Source organism: Crinia signifera, chromosome 9 (assembly GCF_055691185.1).
Source record: "Crinia signifera chromosome 9, ASM5569118v1, whole genome shotgun sequence".
Classification (NCBI taxonomy): Eukaryota; Metazoa; Chordata; class Amphibia; order Anura; family Myobatrachidae; genus Crinia; species Crinia signifera.
The window spans coordinates 24,322,961-24,340,164 of record NC_139225.1 but is presented as its reverse complement, the minus strand read 5'-3'; the positions used below and the strand labels follow the sequence as shown (position 1 = coordinate 24,340,164).

The 17,204-nt window shown below is 44.4% G+C and overlaps 1 protein-coding gene and 1 long non-coding RNA gene across 8 annotated transcripts in view; one reads left to right on the top strand and one right to left on the bottom strand.

Moving 5' to 3' along the window:
• LOC146035251 (uncharacterized) overlaps positions 1-17,204 on the top strand; it is a 135,006-nt gene that overhangs the window by 77,596 nt on the left and 40,206 nt on the right. The gene's annotated exons all lie outside the window — the stretch shown is intronic.
• Positions 9,774-17,204, bottom strand: part of RXRA (retinoid X receptor alpha) — a 148,739-nt gene continuing 141,308 nt past the window's right edge. For all 7 annotated transcript variants that reach the window (XM_083158591.1, XM_083158593.1, XM_083158592.1 and 4 more), the window contains one exon: positions 9,774-15,385. In XM_083158591.1, coding sequence (XP_083014717.1) covers positions 15,238-15,385 — 148 coding nt within the window. In that variant the 3' untranslated portion in view covers positions 9,774-15,237. The remainder of the gene's footprint in view (positions 15,386-17,204) is intronic.

The following is a 17,204-nucleotide window of genomic DNA, read 5'->3' as shown; positions in this document are numbered from 1 at the left end:
CTGCTCATGCCTCCAAACTTCTCTCTCTAACCTTCTCACTTGGCCTCTCTCAATGGACTGACTCCTCTACTCATCGGGAGGGTCACTGTCTTGATCTTGTATTCACTAAGCTGTGCTCAGTGTCTGAATTCACCAATATTACTTTCCCTCTCTCAGATCACAACCTTATCTCCTGCATGCTGTCCTCTAGTACTTCTTTTTTTTTTTATCATTAAATTTTTATTGTGAATTTTTCCAGAGGGTAACTGGGGGGGGGGGATACAGAAGGGAGGGAGGGAGGGTAGGGGACAAAAGAAAACAGTTGATGGTAAATCATAATTGTCTCACAAATCACATCAGATCATAATAGTGTGCTAAAAGTACAGTCTGCAACAGCATAGAACAATATATCTCATGGTAACGAATAGCATTTATCTATTGAGAATTTAGTACAGATAAGTCAGGAGGACTATTTTGTATCCTCGAGCGCCCCATTTTTTCATTATAGAGTGACCAGCTATGCCATTTCATTACTATTGAGTTTGGGGAAGAAGAGTACTTGGCATCGGCGGTCTCATAGATAAAGTGACTGTGTACCTTATTACGGATAGCCTCTAGGGATGGTATGGTGTCAGATTTCCAAAGTTTAGCAATAGTCGACTTGGTGGCTATAAGTACATGGCCTAAAATATACCTGTCAGCCGCTAAGAAATGTGATGGGAAAATATGGAGTAGGGCAAGAGCAGGGTCAGGAAGAATGGGTTGGTTTATTATTAGGCTCATTAGCTGAAATACCTCACCCCAGAGAGGCCGCAGGCGTGGGCACTCCCAAAATATGTGGAAGATATCCCCAATGTTGCCACATATACTCCAACAGGAGTTAGGGGATGATGGCCAAATCGTATGCAACCTGGCTGGGGTGAAGTAGGCCCTATGGATAAGCTTGAAAAACATTTCAGAATGGTTTATACAGCGTGATATCTTGAAACAGGATCTAAAGATGTTCTCCCAATCTTCCTCACTGAGAGATCTGTTCAGGTCTCTTTCCCATAGGGATTGTGATTTCAGTTTATGTCTTACATTCATGGAGAGTAAGTGGGAGTACCACCACGATATGCCGCCTTTGTGAGAATAAGTGCTCATCCTGGTTTTAAGATAGGTGGGGAAGGCTGGTTTTGTGTTAGGTGTGGTTAGATGTGATTGTAACCAACTTCTTATCTGAAGATAGATGAAAAAGTCCTGTTTGGGGATGTTGAAGTTGTTTTGTATATAATTGAAGGGTGCGAAATTATCCCCGACATACAGGTCTTCCACTGAAGCTATTCCCTGATTAATCCATCTGTCTAATGGCACATTGGGGATTAGAGATTTCACAGCTTTTAATGATAAGAAGGGGGCCGGTAGAGCTGACTTTTCTAGAGAAGCCGTCATCTTATACCAGACATCTAGGGTGGCCTTAATAGATTTACAGAGGGCTGAGAATTTCCTAGTTTCATTTTGTGGGAGCCATACCAGGTCTGCGATAGGAGTAGGGTGGGAGTAAGTACTCTCCAACACCACCCACGGTTTTGGGTCTTTAATATCTAGCCAATCCCTAGCCTGGTTCAGAATACAAGAGGCGTAGTAAGTTTCAATATCGGGGTAGGCAACACCGCCCTCGGATTTAGAACTCATTAGAATCTTCTTTGCAATTCTAGGTTTGGCCCCTCTCCAGATATATTTAGTCAGAAGTTAATTAAATTTGTTCATTAAGGTTTTTGGGGGGGATCTGGGGATAGAGCGGAAAAGGTACATCAATTTCGGTAAGAGGACCATTTTAGCCGCAGCCACTCTCCCTAGCCATGATACATCATGCATCATCCAGTCTCCAGTCAGCTCCGCAAAGGCCCTCAGCAGGGGGCCATAATTGCACTCAAAAATATGGTTTTCCAACGCCAGGTTAATTCCTAGGTATCTCAGTGAGCGGGTTTGCCATGCGTAATTGTACTTTTCTTTTAATCTAGTGATGGTATCTTGGGGGAGCCCCAGGGGAAGGGCCTCCGTCTTACCAGTGTTTAATTTATAGAATGATACTTCGGAGTAGTCTTGTAGCACCTTGTGTAAAGCGGGGAGAGAATTTTCAGGATCTAAGAGACACAGTAGGACATCGTCCGCAAAAAGACTGATTTTATGGGACGAACTACCTATTACCGGACCCTTAATAGAGTTATTACATCTAATGTGTTCAGCTAGAGGCTCAACCGCCAAAGCAAAGATCAAGGGGGAAAGCGGGCACCCCTGACGGGTACCGTTGGAGATTTTGAAACCTGAGGAAGTGCAACCATTCGTGAAAACCCTTGCAGAGGGACAGGAGTATAGAGCCAGGATTGAATCTAATATCCGGCCGCTAAGACCAAATTTTTCTAAGGTCGCACGCATGAAGCCCCAGTGAAGCCTATCAAAGGCCTTCTCGGCATCCAATGACAGGACTAAAAGGGGGATAGTCTTAGATGAGCAGAATTCGATGACGCCTAGCACCCTGCGCGTGTTATCCGTGGCCTGTCTGTTCAAAACAAAACCCACCTGGTCATTTTTAATGAGGGAGGGAAGTAGTGGGTTTATACGGTTAGCAACTAATTTAGCGTATAGTTTCAGATCCGAGTTAAGGAGCGCAATGGGTCTGTAGTTTTGGACTGCTGTTTGGGGTTTCCCTGGTTTGGGGATGGTGATGATGCGGGATTCTAGCATTTCAGAGGGGAAATGTTTTGCCAATGAGGCCTCGTTAAATACCTTAAGTAACACAGGTGACAGTTGGGATTTGAATGTTTTGTAAAAGTTAGAAGGGAACCCATCGGGCCCCGGGGCCTTATCTGATGGAAGGGAGTCAATACCAGTTTGGACCTCTTCTAGTGACCAGGGGGCGTTAAGAGAGGCGCATGTCTCCGGGGACAATGCAGGGAGGTTGATCCTATTTAGAAAACTTTGGATTTTCTCATAGTGAGGTTGGTGAGTGGAAGGGTCATCCTTCAAGTTATATAGTTTAGAGTAGTATTCTGAAAAGACGTTGGCAATCTCATTTGGGTCATATACTTTTGAGCCCCGGTCAGAATATATCATGTGAATTTTTTCCTTTGCTCTCTTACCTCTTAACTTTCTAGCTAGTAGTCTACCCGAGCGGTTCCCAAGTTGATAAAATTTCTGATCCTCTAGTACTTCTAACTCAAAACCACTGAAATCCCTTAATCCACCTCAAGCCCGCAGAAATATTAATGATATTAATTTTCAAGTACTCTCCTCTCTGCAACAACAGCTTGCTCCTATTTCTGCATTCACTACTCCTGAGATGGCGGTATCACACCTAAACCTAACTCTCCAAACAGCCCTGGATGAAGTGACTCCAGTTACCCACCACACTCCCCATAGGCCTAGATGCCAACCGTGGCACTCTAAATTCACAAGACACCTAAAAAATCTCCCACGCAAAGTTGAGCGTAAATGGCATAAAGCTCACAGTCCAATGGATTTCTATACATATAAGAATATCTACCAGTATTATAGTTATGCCCTGGAAACTGCCAAACAAATATATTTCCAAACTCTCATTTCTGCTCAGGCTTCTAACCCAAAATGTATTTTTAATACATTCCCTTCTCAACCCTCCCTCACGCAAGCCATCAGCCACTATCCATGCACAAGATCTTGCTTCCTACTTCAGGGATAAGATTTACAAGATCAGAGATGAATTGGTATGCTCCAACTCAGTTGGTGATCTACTCCATCCCATGCCTGCACCCTCTGATGCATTTACTTCATTTGATCCCACAAATGAAGATGAAGTATCTGCACTTTTCTCTTCCTCCCACTCTACTACCTCTCCTCTTGACCCTATACCCTCACAAATTCACAAGTAAGTAAATCTCTGTCTCCGGTGCTAATTCCAGTCTTAACTAAAATCTTTAACCTCTCTTTCTCTACTGGTGTCTTTCCTTCAATGTTCAAACAAGCAGTTATTACTCCGATTCTGAAAAAAAAAAAAATTCTGATCCAAGCTCTCCCAAACTACCGTCCCATCTCACAGCTTCCATGCACCTCTAAACTACTTGAAAGACTTGCCTACACTTGCCTCACACACTTTCTTAACTTGCACAACTTACTGGACCCGCTTCAGTCAGGCTTTCATTCCCTACACTCCACAGAGACAGCACTGACTAAAATTGTGAATGATCTGGTCATTGCTAAGTCAAAAGGCCACTAATCACTACTAATTCTTCTAGATCTCTCTGCTGCTTTTGACACTGTTGACCATACACTTCTTATACAGACACTACAATCCCTAGGTCTTAAAGACATAGCCCTCTCTTGGTTCTCATCCTACCTATCTAACCGCTCCTTTAGTGTTCGTTTTTCTGATTATACCTCCTTTTCGCTACCTCTTTCAGTTGGAGTACCTCAGGGTTCAGTTTTAGGTCCTCTGCTTTTCTCAATCTATACCTCATCTCTTGGCAAGCCAATCAGCTCTTTTGGATTCCAGTATCAACTGTATGCGGATGATACTCAGCTCTACCTATTCTTCCCAGACCTGTCCCCATCTGTATTGAGCCATGTCTCTGAATGTCTTTCTGCTGTTTAATCCTGGATGTCATCTCACCACCTCAAACTTAATATTTCAAAAATATAATTAATTATATTTCTGCCATTCAATAGTAGTTACCAACCTGATATCTCTCTATTGCTGTTGAGAAGATGACAATCACTCTTACCTCTCAAGCTCGCTGCCTAGGTGTTATCCTTGACTGTGAACTTTTCTTTGTACCCCACATTCAATCTGTCTCAAAATCATGCCACATGCACCTAAAAAACATTCAAAATTCGCCCTTACCTTACACAAGACACTGCAAAAACTCTAATCCATGCTCTCATCATCTCACGCATTGATTATTGCAATAGTCTCCTTATTGGCCTTCCCCAATACAAACTCTCACCACTACAGTCCATCATGAATGCAGCTGTGAGGCTGATCTTCCTAGCCAGACGTTCATTGTCTGCAAAGCTACTGTGTCAGTCACTTCATTGGTTACCTGTATTCTACCGTAGCCAATACAAAATTATTTTACTTACACACAAAGCCATAAACCAAACTACAATAACATACATCACTTCTCCTATCTCGAAATATCTTTCAACTCGACCTCTACGCTCCTCCCAAGATCTGCATCTCTCATCCACACTCATTACTCGCTCCCATTCCCGATTGCAGGACTTTCTTCGGGCTGCACCCACTCTGTGGAATCCCCTCCCAAGCACAATAAGACTCTCCCTCAGTCTCCAAACCTATAAGCGTTTCCTGAAAACTCATCTTTTCAGGCAAGCTTATCAAATTTCATAACCAGTTCCGGAACCTTGCATTCTGGTGGAATCAATGCAATAAAGAATACAGTATCTATCCTTATGTATCAATGCCTATTTCCCTATAGATTGTAAGCTTGCGAGCAGGGCCCTCCTACATTTTGACTGTCTGTAAATACCCTGTTTGTTGTATCACTGTCTCCTTTTGTAAAGCGCAACGGAATATATTGTGCTATATAAGAAACTGTTAATAAATAAATAATACCCTACTAGTTTGGTCATTAGGACATGTTTAAACTTTAGTATAGCATGCTGGGATATGTACCTTGACGTATAGCCCTTGTCCTTGCAGGTGCTCATAAATACATTTAGGTAATAGGATCGCTTATTGCAATGTCGTGCCCAAATTGCATTGAATATGCGATCATACAAATTGCTTCCCAACTGATAAGCCTGTGTGCAATAATACAAGGACAGTGAATGGTTGTATTGCGATTTGTCCAGCAGGTGGCAGCAGAGTTGCATTAATAGACACAATTCAAACAAATAACAGACAAAGCCAGATTTCTGCCCCACTGACTAACGCATTATCTTCTCGCTAGTTTGCTGCCCTGGGTAACTGGCTATTTTGGGGTCCCATGCCTTGGAATGAAACGTGTAATTGGGGACCCACCAGAGACAAGGTCACCTAGACGCTGGTTAATGGGCTAATATTTCAATAAATATACCAAGAACCTCGATATCGCTCAATGTTATATAGCAGAGCTTATTATCATTACAGTAGAGTGTGCATCAGCACTGTGTTTTTATTTATTTGTTGAACTACAAGTCCCAGCATGATAGTGCCTTTTAATGTGCGTTTAATTTGGGGTTTGCAGTCCAAGATCCCTTTCCCCCATCCAATCCACTGAGCTGGTGGGGCAGGGCAAATTAACTTCATGGGGCCCTAAGGAAGACAGCGATTTCGAGATCCCTGTTCCTCAAACAGTTCACACCCAGTTAGTCAGTATATCTCCTCCTGCAACTGGCATGGGACAGGTGTAAGCACAGATACCAGCTGCTCCCAGAATGTGCCCGTAAATAAGAACCACATGGAACAGCCAGTCTGCCCTTTAGGGTTAAGGCCACCATCCACTAGTGCAATATGGCCACTTTTTATGCAATTCCGACGCATTGCTGTGACGGATCACATGAAAAGTGACACATCGCATGTTATTTTCCTGTGATTGCGATATCAGATGCGTTTCTGTGCACATCGCAGTCGCAGATCCTATGGGCTGCCATAAATATTTATCGCAGCCCGTAGCCCTGGCTAGGATCGCATACGATACATTGTATGCAAAATGACTACAGACAATGTATCATATGCGGTCCCGCCACCCGGCAGCTGCTGGGTGAGTTGGCGAGGAACCGCATGCGATATCCCACCCTAGTGGAGGGGGGCCTTTAGAGTGTCATGGTTAATTCAATTTAGTTTGAGTTAGGGCATAAAGTTTGGTTGAGCAGATTGCATTAAGGGCGTTCGTTTTCGTTTAGTGCAGGCATGTCCAAACTATGGCCCTCCAGCTGTGGTGAAACTACAAGTCCCATCATGTCTTGCCATAGTTTTGCCATTAGGGAATACTAAACTTTGGCAAGGCATGCTGGGAAGTGTAGTTTCAAAACAGCTGGAGGGCCATAGTTTGGACATGCCTGGTTTAGTGGTTTGGGTTAGGGCAGGGCTTGGCAAATGTTTTTAAAATCTAGCCACACACGAGGCAGCTTAGTTACGTGCTAGTTGCTATGGGTTTCTTGCTCGACGCCAGGGGTTACAACCAAGAGCTCTGATTGGCTTGCGAGCCAGTTCGAGTTTTGAAATAGTCTCAGACCTGCTCTGATACAGCCGGGTGGGTTGTCCACCGCTCTCCCCGGCTGTTGCCATTACCACAAGCGCACCACTCTGCCCGGCCAGGGGAATGCCAGGTGGAAGGATACACCTTGCAAATCTGGTCGCCAGGAAGCAGAATCGGGTTGCCATGGCTACCTGGTCCCGGGATTTCTTGAGCCCTGGGTTAGTGTATTATTAGGTCTGGTTTAGCGGTTTGGGTAGTGGTTGGCTTAGGGCAGGGGTGGCCAAACCTGTCCTCAAGATCTACCAATGGTGCATGTTTTCCAGGCGACCTGTGGATCTATAGTAGGAATGAATGCAGCAGGTTTTAAAATGTGACAGTTAGTAATGACTACAGCTGTGCACCAGCTAGAGAACCTGGAAAATGTGGACCGTTGGTAGATCTCGAGGACCGGTTTGGCCACCCCTGGCTTAGGGCATTAGGTTTGATTTAAGGTATTCAGTTTGCGGTTTAGGTATTAGATTTGGTTAGCTTAGGGTATTAGGTTTGGTTAGAGGTTGGCTTAGGGTATAAGGTTTGGTTAGCGGTTGGTCTACTGTTGGTAGAGCTACCAACAGTGCATGTTTTGCAGGTCTCCTTGCAGAATCACAAGTGAGCTAATTAGCTCCACCTGTGTATCTTTTAAAATGTGTCAGTGATTAATGAGTGCAGCAGCTAGGTTGTCTGGAAAATGTGAACTGTTGGTAGCTCTCGAGGGCTAGGGTTGGCTACCACTGGCTTAGGGTATTAGGTTTGGTTAGAGGTTGGCTTAGGGTATAAGGTTTGGTTAGCGGTTGGCTTAGGGCATTAGGTTTGGTTAGCGGTTTAGGTATTAGGTTTGGTAAGAGGTTGGCTTAGGGTATTAGGTTTGGTTAGCGGTTGGCTTAGGGTATAAGGTTTGGTTAGCGGTTGGCTTAGGGTATAAGGTTTGGTTAGTGGTTGGCTTAGGGTATAAGGTTTGTTTAGCGGTTGGCTTAGGGCAGGGGTGGCCAAACCTGTCCTCAAGATCTACCAACGGTGCATGTTTTCCAGGCAACCTGTGGATCTATAGTAGGAATGAATGCAGCAGGTTTTAAAATGTGACAGTTACTAATGACTACAGCTGTGCACCAGCTTGGTAACCTGGAAAGCGTGGACCGTTGGTAGATCTCGAGGACCGGTTTGGCCACCCCTGGCTTAGGGTATAAGGTTTGGTTAGCGGTTGGCTTAGGGCAGTGGTAGCCAACCCTAGCCCTCGAGAGCTACCAACAGTGCACATTTTTCAGACAACCTAGCTGCTGCACAGCTGCAATCATTAATCACTGACACATTTCAAAAGATCCACAGATGGAGCTAATTAGCTCACTTGTGATTCTGTGAGGAGACCTGCAAAACATGCACTGTTGGTAGCTCTCGAGGACTAGGGTTGGCTACCCCAGGCTTAGGGTATAAGGTTTGGTTAGCGGTTGGCTTAGGGTATTAGGTTTGGTTAGAGGTTGGCTTGGGGTATAAGGTTTGGTTAGCGGTTTAGGTATTAGGTTTGGTTAGAGGTTGGCTTAGGGTATAAGGTTTGGTTAGCGGTTGGCTTAGGGTATAAGGTTTGGTTAGCGGTTGGCTTAGGGTATAAGGTTTGGTTAGCGGATGGCTTAGGGTATTAGGTTTGGTTAGAGGTTGGCTTGGGGTATAAGGTTTGGTTAGCGGTTTAGGTATTAGGTTTGGTTAGAGGTTGGCTTAGGGTATAAGGTTTGGTTAGCGGTTGGCTTAGGGTATAAGGTTTGGTTAGCGGTTTAGGTATTAGGTTTGGTTAGAGGTTGGCTTGAGGTATAAGGTCTGGTTAGCGGTTTAGGTATTAGGTACATTTACATCGAGATGTGCCACTAGGCCTGCCCCCTCCTTGAGGACATCAGGATTTCCTTCATTAATATACCCAATGTGCCCAGTACACTAGGAAGTGGGCGGGATCACCGAAGGGTGCCCACTCTCCCGGGGCTGCTGGGAAAAATCACACGTCTCCCGCCGGATCCGGCGTAGTAGGCAAGATTAATTATACTTAATATAATCTTATATATATCTTTTATATTCATTAATATTGTTATATGTTTTGATTTTGTGTCCATTTAGTCCAATTAATTTCTTTTGTATGGTATGTTTATTTAATAAATTGTTATACGTGTGTGCATAAGGCGCCTACTGGTATTTTCTTCTTTTACTAAGATTAATTATACGCCATGATTTTGTTATGAAAGATGGCAAAATAGTGTGATGTTAATCTGGTCGGGCCACATTGCTGTAGTATCTGTATGTGGAACACATTTTGCTGAGGTGTGTGTGTGTGTGTGTATTATATGTATACAGTACATAATACTTGTACGACCGTGTTGAGCTGAAATACAATGTTTGCAGTTCCAGGTTATATTACAATCCCGGTGCAGCACACGTGTTAGTATAATGCACGGGATTACTACAGCTTAGATCAGTATTAGGCAACCTGTGTTCCTCCAGGTGCCAGTAGGAAGACAACTCCCCAGCTTCTGGCCGAGATGATGGGAGTTGTAGTCCCACCGTGGGTGGAGTGCTGAGCTCTTCGGTGGAAAGCGAGAAGGAATGACGCGGAGGCCGACACAACTTTGAACTTGTATTTTATAAACGCTCATTTTGTTTACAATTCTAATACCTTTTATTCATCAAGAAAATAGTCCGATTTTCAATGCTTTTCATTTAGACGTTAACGTGTGCAGAAGTGATTCACAGTAAGACTGAGCCGAGCAGAAAGGCAGCGTACGTAGGGGGCGGGTGGCGACAATGTCCACCTCGTACAGACGGTACACGTAGCAGGGGCCGGCCCCAGCAGCAGCGAGGTGGCCCCAGCAGCAGTCAGACACTATATCCACTGTATTTGCTGGTCTAGAAGCAGCTGGGACACAACGATGAGTGCGCCAGATCCTGATGACATTTTACATTGCGGCAATGCGGATTGCATTGTACATCACATTCCTGGTAGGAGAGGATTTTACACAAAGCACAGTGTTGTCTTCTATGCTGAAACATTCCAATGATACACTGTGTGCCCCCAAATGTACAGTCGTCTCACCCAGACCGGTATCTGGGCGCAAGGGGCATGTCCCAAAACTACAATGACACCAGATGCGGTTTATGTTACCTTATTGACAGCCGCTTGTTAAGGTTCCCTATATATGGATAGGATAATATCAACCTATTCATCTAAATATCCTGTCTGCATCGCCACCTAGTGCTAAGACATGGGTACTGCAGGGTACAAACTGGATATCAGGGGTCACCAGCTGTGGTAATTGCCACAACGCCCTGTAGCTCCATTACGTTGGGTCTTGTATTAGAGATATCCATTCCTTGTCTCCTTGTTACAGAGCTCAGCTTACCCCAAAACGTGTATGGGTCATTGGGCAGACAAAATTTAGGTTGACCACTGATGGTCGACACAGCTAAGATTGACAGGGTCAGAAAGTCGTCACAAGCATTAGGTCGACAGTCAAAAAGTCGACATGTGTTTTTCACGGTTTTTGTTACGAATGTCGACATCGCCTGATGGCACATGTCTGCTCGGAAAAAAAATGTGAAAAACTCACGTTGACTTTCCCATTGTCGACCTAATGAATCTATTTGGATGCTATGAGCAGGGTGATCAAGGGACTAGGTCATGAACGCCCGTCTGTACCCTACATGCAGATAGGGCATTCTCTACTTTGAGAACTTGCTAGAATGGAGGGGGGGAAATCTCTGTGGCCCAACTGTAATAGGCCCTGGTATGCTGGTCCCACTAATAACCGCTAGATTTAAAGCAACAATTGAAGCCTATTACATTTAGGACAATAGGGAAAATGTATGAAGCTTGGAGGAGTAGTAACTATCCCCATATAGACCGTTATGTGCAAGGTCATAATGCTCCAGCCAATCAGCCTCAATAAGTAAATTGACAGCTAGGAGGAGTAAATTGATTGGCTGGAGCATTATCAACTTGCACATAATGGGGCAGATGTATTAAGCTTTAACAAGTGATAAATGCAAGGGTGATAAGGAGAGATAAACGTCCAGCCAATCACCTCCTAACTGCCATGTTACAGGCTGAGTTTGAAAAAAGTCAGTAAGGAGCTGATTGGCTGGACTTCTCCAAGCGTCTTACATTTACCCCAATATCTGTTCATATAATTAAAGTGGAAGCTTCACCCCCTATTAATCTGTACTATCACATACATATAAATACCGAGCCTTTGTAATGTACACACAATGCACGACAGTCATAGGGTCATTACACCTGTAATAATACAATATACATCCCTCAACCTGCATAAGGGGGATTCAATTTGGTTATCAATCTGCTTGGTGAGTGGCCACATTGCGTCAGATGTATTGTCTGGTAATTATCGTACTCCTGATGCGTAAGATTCTAGAAGTTATTAGTAGGACTTAGACCACATTTAAATTACTGTCAAAACCCTTCAACATTTTTCGGCTGGAAAGTGGGGTGCCCCAACCCTTGAGGTATGTTAAAAGTCCTCGCTCATAACGGCCGGAGCCTTAGACCACTGTTACAATAAGTTACTCTAGAGCAGACCCTCCTCCCCCCCCGCACCCAACTGCACAGAAATCTAGAAAACATGAAGCTGGATTTAAAGTGAAAGTTGATACAAAATTGTAACCAAGGGATAAACTTCCATCAATACAAAAATAGATCCTTTGTTTTTTTTTTACATTGCTGATACAATTACTTTTTTTTTTGTTAAACCCTTTCTAAAATTTGTTTTTCAAATTTTTTTTCTGTTTGTATTTCGTAATTTTTTTTTTTTATACAAAAAATTATTTTTTTGTTGTTGCTACAAATCACAAGAGAAATACAGGGAAACCGCTGGGTGCTTCTGACACACTACACAACACAGCAGCGCGCAATACACAATACCCTTGTCCTACAGCAGCCCTAAACAGACGCACTATCGCGCAACCACAGCTTTGCGCTGGGGATCTCCCGGTAGATGCTGGGAGGGGGGCGGGTGTAAACCACCCAACCTATCAGACGCCGCTACCAGGAACACATGGGAAACACTGAGAGTTGCAAGATTGTTAAAGATCCACCCAATGTCATGTCCTCTGAGCCCTACACCTCCCAACTACAAGGAATGACCAGCTCCATTCCGCACATGTTAATCTTAAACACAGCATCCCTTGGCCTACTGACCTGTAGAACGTGAATTGGCGCTTTAAGACCTGTTTGCCCAAAGATGATACTGTGACTGACTGTAACAGTCACACAAGTTTACCAGCGCCACCAACAGGCCAGGAAGTAAATGACCCGACAGACTATGGGCGGCAGGAAAGGGGTTAATAGACAAAAAAACAGTTTTGGCCAGAGGAAACGTACACAGAGCCTCGGGGGTGAAGAACACATTACACAATAACCAGAGGTCAGTCCTACAAACTGGCGGTCATTGTCCCCGTAGAGATTAAGGCATTCTTTACTTCCACATGCACTCTGCTGGTCTGTGTATAGAACGGAATGTACAGTTTTATGTCATACTGAGAAATTAACCTACTCCTGGTAATTCGGGGGGGTAATTATGGGGGCGAGCGTGAGGCTGTAACACAGCGGTAACCAGATCAGATCCTACACCCCTTTTTACTATAGGTCATGTCATCTGAGCCGATTTTAATTGAACAGATAAACATGCATCAGAAGCCAAGAATTGGGCTGGCGCTGCTGCTGGGAGTTGTAGTTCATCAAATGCATGGTACGGAGTTGAGTATATATTCAGAGAGGTGTCTATGAATGGGGAACTTTATTTCATGCTGTCTGCTTTGTACAAGGACACGCCTGCAGTCTGCTGAAGACTTGGGTCTACCGAGCATGCACTCACACTCTAAGTGTGCACTCACAGCCATCAATTCAGCTGTATCTAATCGGTGATGCTCGGTTTACAAATCATCCTCCTAATCCTGCATCAGAAAGTAGAAAACATATAATAAATCATTACAGGGTTCCTGGCTGTGACAATCTCCTACCGCCCTACTAGGGCACATATGGATATAGCTGATGCTTAGTGGCCCGAGCATAAGCTAAGCCGCCGTCCCCAGACTGGGAGAATGAGGGACGTCCCGTTCTGGTTGGGGGCTACCCATGATCTGCTTGCGGACCACTGCAGTAAAATCACTAGAGAGGTATAGAGCGGCATTAGTAGCGCGTGCGCGGTTGCGGCTAGGAGAGGGACAGCGGCGTAGGCTTCACAGAAGCGTTGCATTAGCATTGGCTCAGGTTCTGAGTAACTCGCTCTCGCGCGGAACAAGAAAACGAAGAGAAAACAAGTTTCTTTGGAAAATATACATATAGCATTTATGCTTTACAAGAAAGGAAAAGAGAGGGGAGAAAAAAAGAAAGGCCAGTTAGTTCAACTACGTTTGCACTGACCTACCCTGTACAAAATAACCCAAAAAAAACATCACTTTTTGAAGGTTCCCTGTGATTCTGAACGTTCTAGTCCAAGAACTTCTCGACCTACATCTAACAACGGTTGGACCCCTCCTCTGAAACATTATCGCCTGGCAGTGTGAACAGCACAGCTGAGTGGGCACTTACGGCACCTCTGAAACCCGCCGAGCTACAACATCAGAAAACCTTCTGGCCGAACTACATGAACAAGCTGCGGTTTCCGGGTGCAGCGCTGAAACGGATGGAGTACCAATATGTCATCTTTGTACCAAAGGCCGCTGGTGGACACACAACTTGTCCGGGACAGCAGAAGTTCATGCGGAACTTCTTGTGAAGAACATCGGTTGTGCCACACTATACTTCTCATGGGCACACATTCAGGCTCCTGAGTCCTGAGGTTCTCCAGATGTTCTTCTGCTGTCATAAAATGAAGGTGGCCTGATATGAAGGACAATTCACATGGCGTCCAAACCTGCACCTTTAACTCTCTCTCTCACTCACTAATTTACTTGTTACTTTTGGCCGAGCACATAGAACCTAGCGTTCTTGGGATCTCAGCATCAACAATTCATGTTCTAACCTGTAGGTACAAAATAAAACTTCCTTGATCTTAAAATGCTGCAATCCCACCGGCCTTGAGGTCTTTGGGTTGTCTCTAAAAAGGTCTTCTGCCAGGACCTCTGTCATTTCATGTCAACATTCCCTACTGGGAACGTCCAGGAGTTGCTGCCTCTGTAACTGTCCATTGCTGGAGAAGTGACTTTCCCAGGTCATCCTTGATATCTACCCGCAGAACATCATGTGTTTCACACATGGTCTTATGCTATCTGTTACAGATGCAGCAAATCCCAGCAAACAACATCAGAACAGGTGAATTCTGTAGTTCCTCCATCCAAAGAGCCTTAGTACATGATAACAAGTTTCTCGATGGTTCTAACATCAGGCTTTTCGACGTCTATACCACAAGATAAAACAGTCCATCACAATTGCCAAAACACCTCAACCCACGCGATGAGCTAGACTGAGCTACATTTGTTCGTTGCTAGTTATGGCCTAATGTCCGAAAGGATAGCAACCCATTATATATCTCCGCCTGTGGAAAGATCTCAAGATCTTCCCCAAGTTTGTTCAGGAGAAGATTTACAACCATTTCTCCACTCCGCGATGATCCAGCGATCACATGAGAACACAAAGGATCACAAAACTCTACCACTGTCCTTGCACATCATATATATCTATATATAGATATATACATATGTATATATATAAAAAAAAAAATACATTCACCCTCTGAGATCTGTGCAGATTGTTTTCAGATACCGGGGCCGGGCAGCCCCACCAGAGCGAAACATCAATAACAGCGACTGAAGCTTTAGCAGCGACAAGCACGCCGCCCAGTAAAAACGAGGCGGTAAGTGGCGAGCTCGGCCTGTCCACCCAGACGTCCTTCACTGTTCGCTGTAGGTGGCATGAGCGCGCGGTCCTAGTTCCGTGAATGCGATATAGGATGAAGGAAAGGGGGGGTGGGGCGTGGACGTATTCTGCATGGGTAGAACGGACCGCAGCGTCTCTGAGGGCGGCTCATGAGGAGTCCGCCACCCTCCGCGCATGGACAAAGAAATGTCAATCCTCTTAAGTCATTTGGTGGGGCGCTTCCAGCATCTCCATTAAGAAAGTGTCGATGGGCGTGTCTCCTATTAGCTTGAAAAAGAAGAGGTGCTCCAGACATTTGAGGCCGATGGATCGGAGGGCAGGCAGACGCAGCAGCAGCTTCGCAAACCTGGGGTTTAAAACACAAATGAGAGACAAGTCAGTGACTATCCGCCATAGGACAGGAACAGCTTTTATGTATGGCACAATAAAGTTTTCAGGCTTCAATGGTTATAAACCGTATTAAAGTTTTATTGTATGTTCTAGCCAAATACAGTTTTATAGAAAGAGCCGAGCAATCTCAATGCAGCGGACCAGATATAAAGATGACTTGGGTACCTCAGAATGCAAGGGGGGGGGGGTAAGACTATCCTCCTTAATTGTTAACGGCGTCTCCTGGGATGCTGGAGACTTGCTACGTTTCCCGTCATCACGCAACCTACGTGGTCAGGGGGGTGAAGAAAATAAACCAAATCTTTTTACGGGTTGGAGAGGGGCCAGGGAAAGGGTAATTTATGCTGAGCTGTTGAGAACAGAAGTCCAAGCGCCAGGAAAAACAAGGCTTTCTGAACGCCATCCAGGAAGTGCAACTTTACAATTTAAACCAAAACATATGATGGCCGGGGGGGAGGGGATCCGAACTCCTTCGCTGCTGCGGACAACTTTTATTCCAGAGTTCTCCTGGAGGACGTGGGGTGAATTAGAGGAGAGCTTGATGCATTTAAAGACGCATAGAACCATTTTTCTGGATTTTTTTTCTATTTTTTGAGATATATATATATATATATATATATATATATATATATATATATATATATCGTTTCCCGGAGGCGGCACTCGTACGAAATAACAACACCAGACTGTGGCTTTTTTCTAGACCGACGTTTCAAGGCCGTCTGGCCTTTTTATCAAGGTGCAAAAAAGAGATATATATATAAAATCAACTCCACGCCAACGTGGATAGTGGGAGTATGAAAAGGTTGGAAGACACGTACTGCTGCGCTCGCCACGCTTCGGGTTGGCGTTTATCGTGGGGTGGAGTTAACAATGGGGGGCATTTGACATAGTCATTACCCATCAGGGTAAGTGTACAATCAAAAATCGGGTCTGGGGGGGCATTTAACATAGTAATCAGGCATCTGGGTGCCTGTACAATTAAAAATCGGGTCCAATCGCGTCGATTTTTGGTTGTACAATGACATAAGATTAAAAAACCGGGCGCCCAGATAATACACAAGTACCCAATATTATTATGGTGCCCCCAGCTGTACATAGCAGCTAAAGTCTCCGTACTCTGGGAAGGGTCTGAGTCACTGGTTGTGTAAGTGGGAGCCCTCTGGGAACCAAAATAGTGCAAAGTGAAACCAGCAGGGTGAAGGGCCGTTATGGTAAATGTTTAGGATCTAATGGGGTGGCAAAAAGACAAAGTTGGGCTCGTCGCACTAGGTACTGATAATGTAAATATCGGAAGAGGCCCCCAGTATTTATTACACTTAAATCAGTGATATTGGCGGGGTGTGCTACCTTTTGACAAGAAATTTGAATACATCAAGGGGAGAAGGAAAGACTAGGCTTGCCGTTATTGTGGTGCACCGTAAGGAGGTATTTTATATAAAATATAACTTTTATTCAATTATTCACTTAAAAAGCGACATATAAAACCAAAGACATACAAAATGGACAATTAACACAAAAGTTTTAAAATTGAGGAAAAGATTCCTCACGTAGTGAGACCCCAATGTCACAGTATCCTGTGGTTTTTGTTTGTCACAGCAGTGCGTCTTACTATATAGGGAGTAGTCTGCAGACCTGAACAGATCAGTGAATTCTACCCATGTGATCTGAGTAGCCTTTAAGTTACAATGATGAGTACTAATCCTCTAATTGCTAGGGTACTCCAACACTAGTTGTTTTAAATATGGTTATAGTGGGGAGATAGTTCTGCTGAG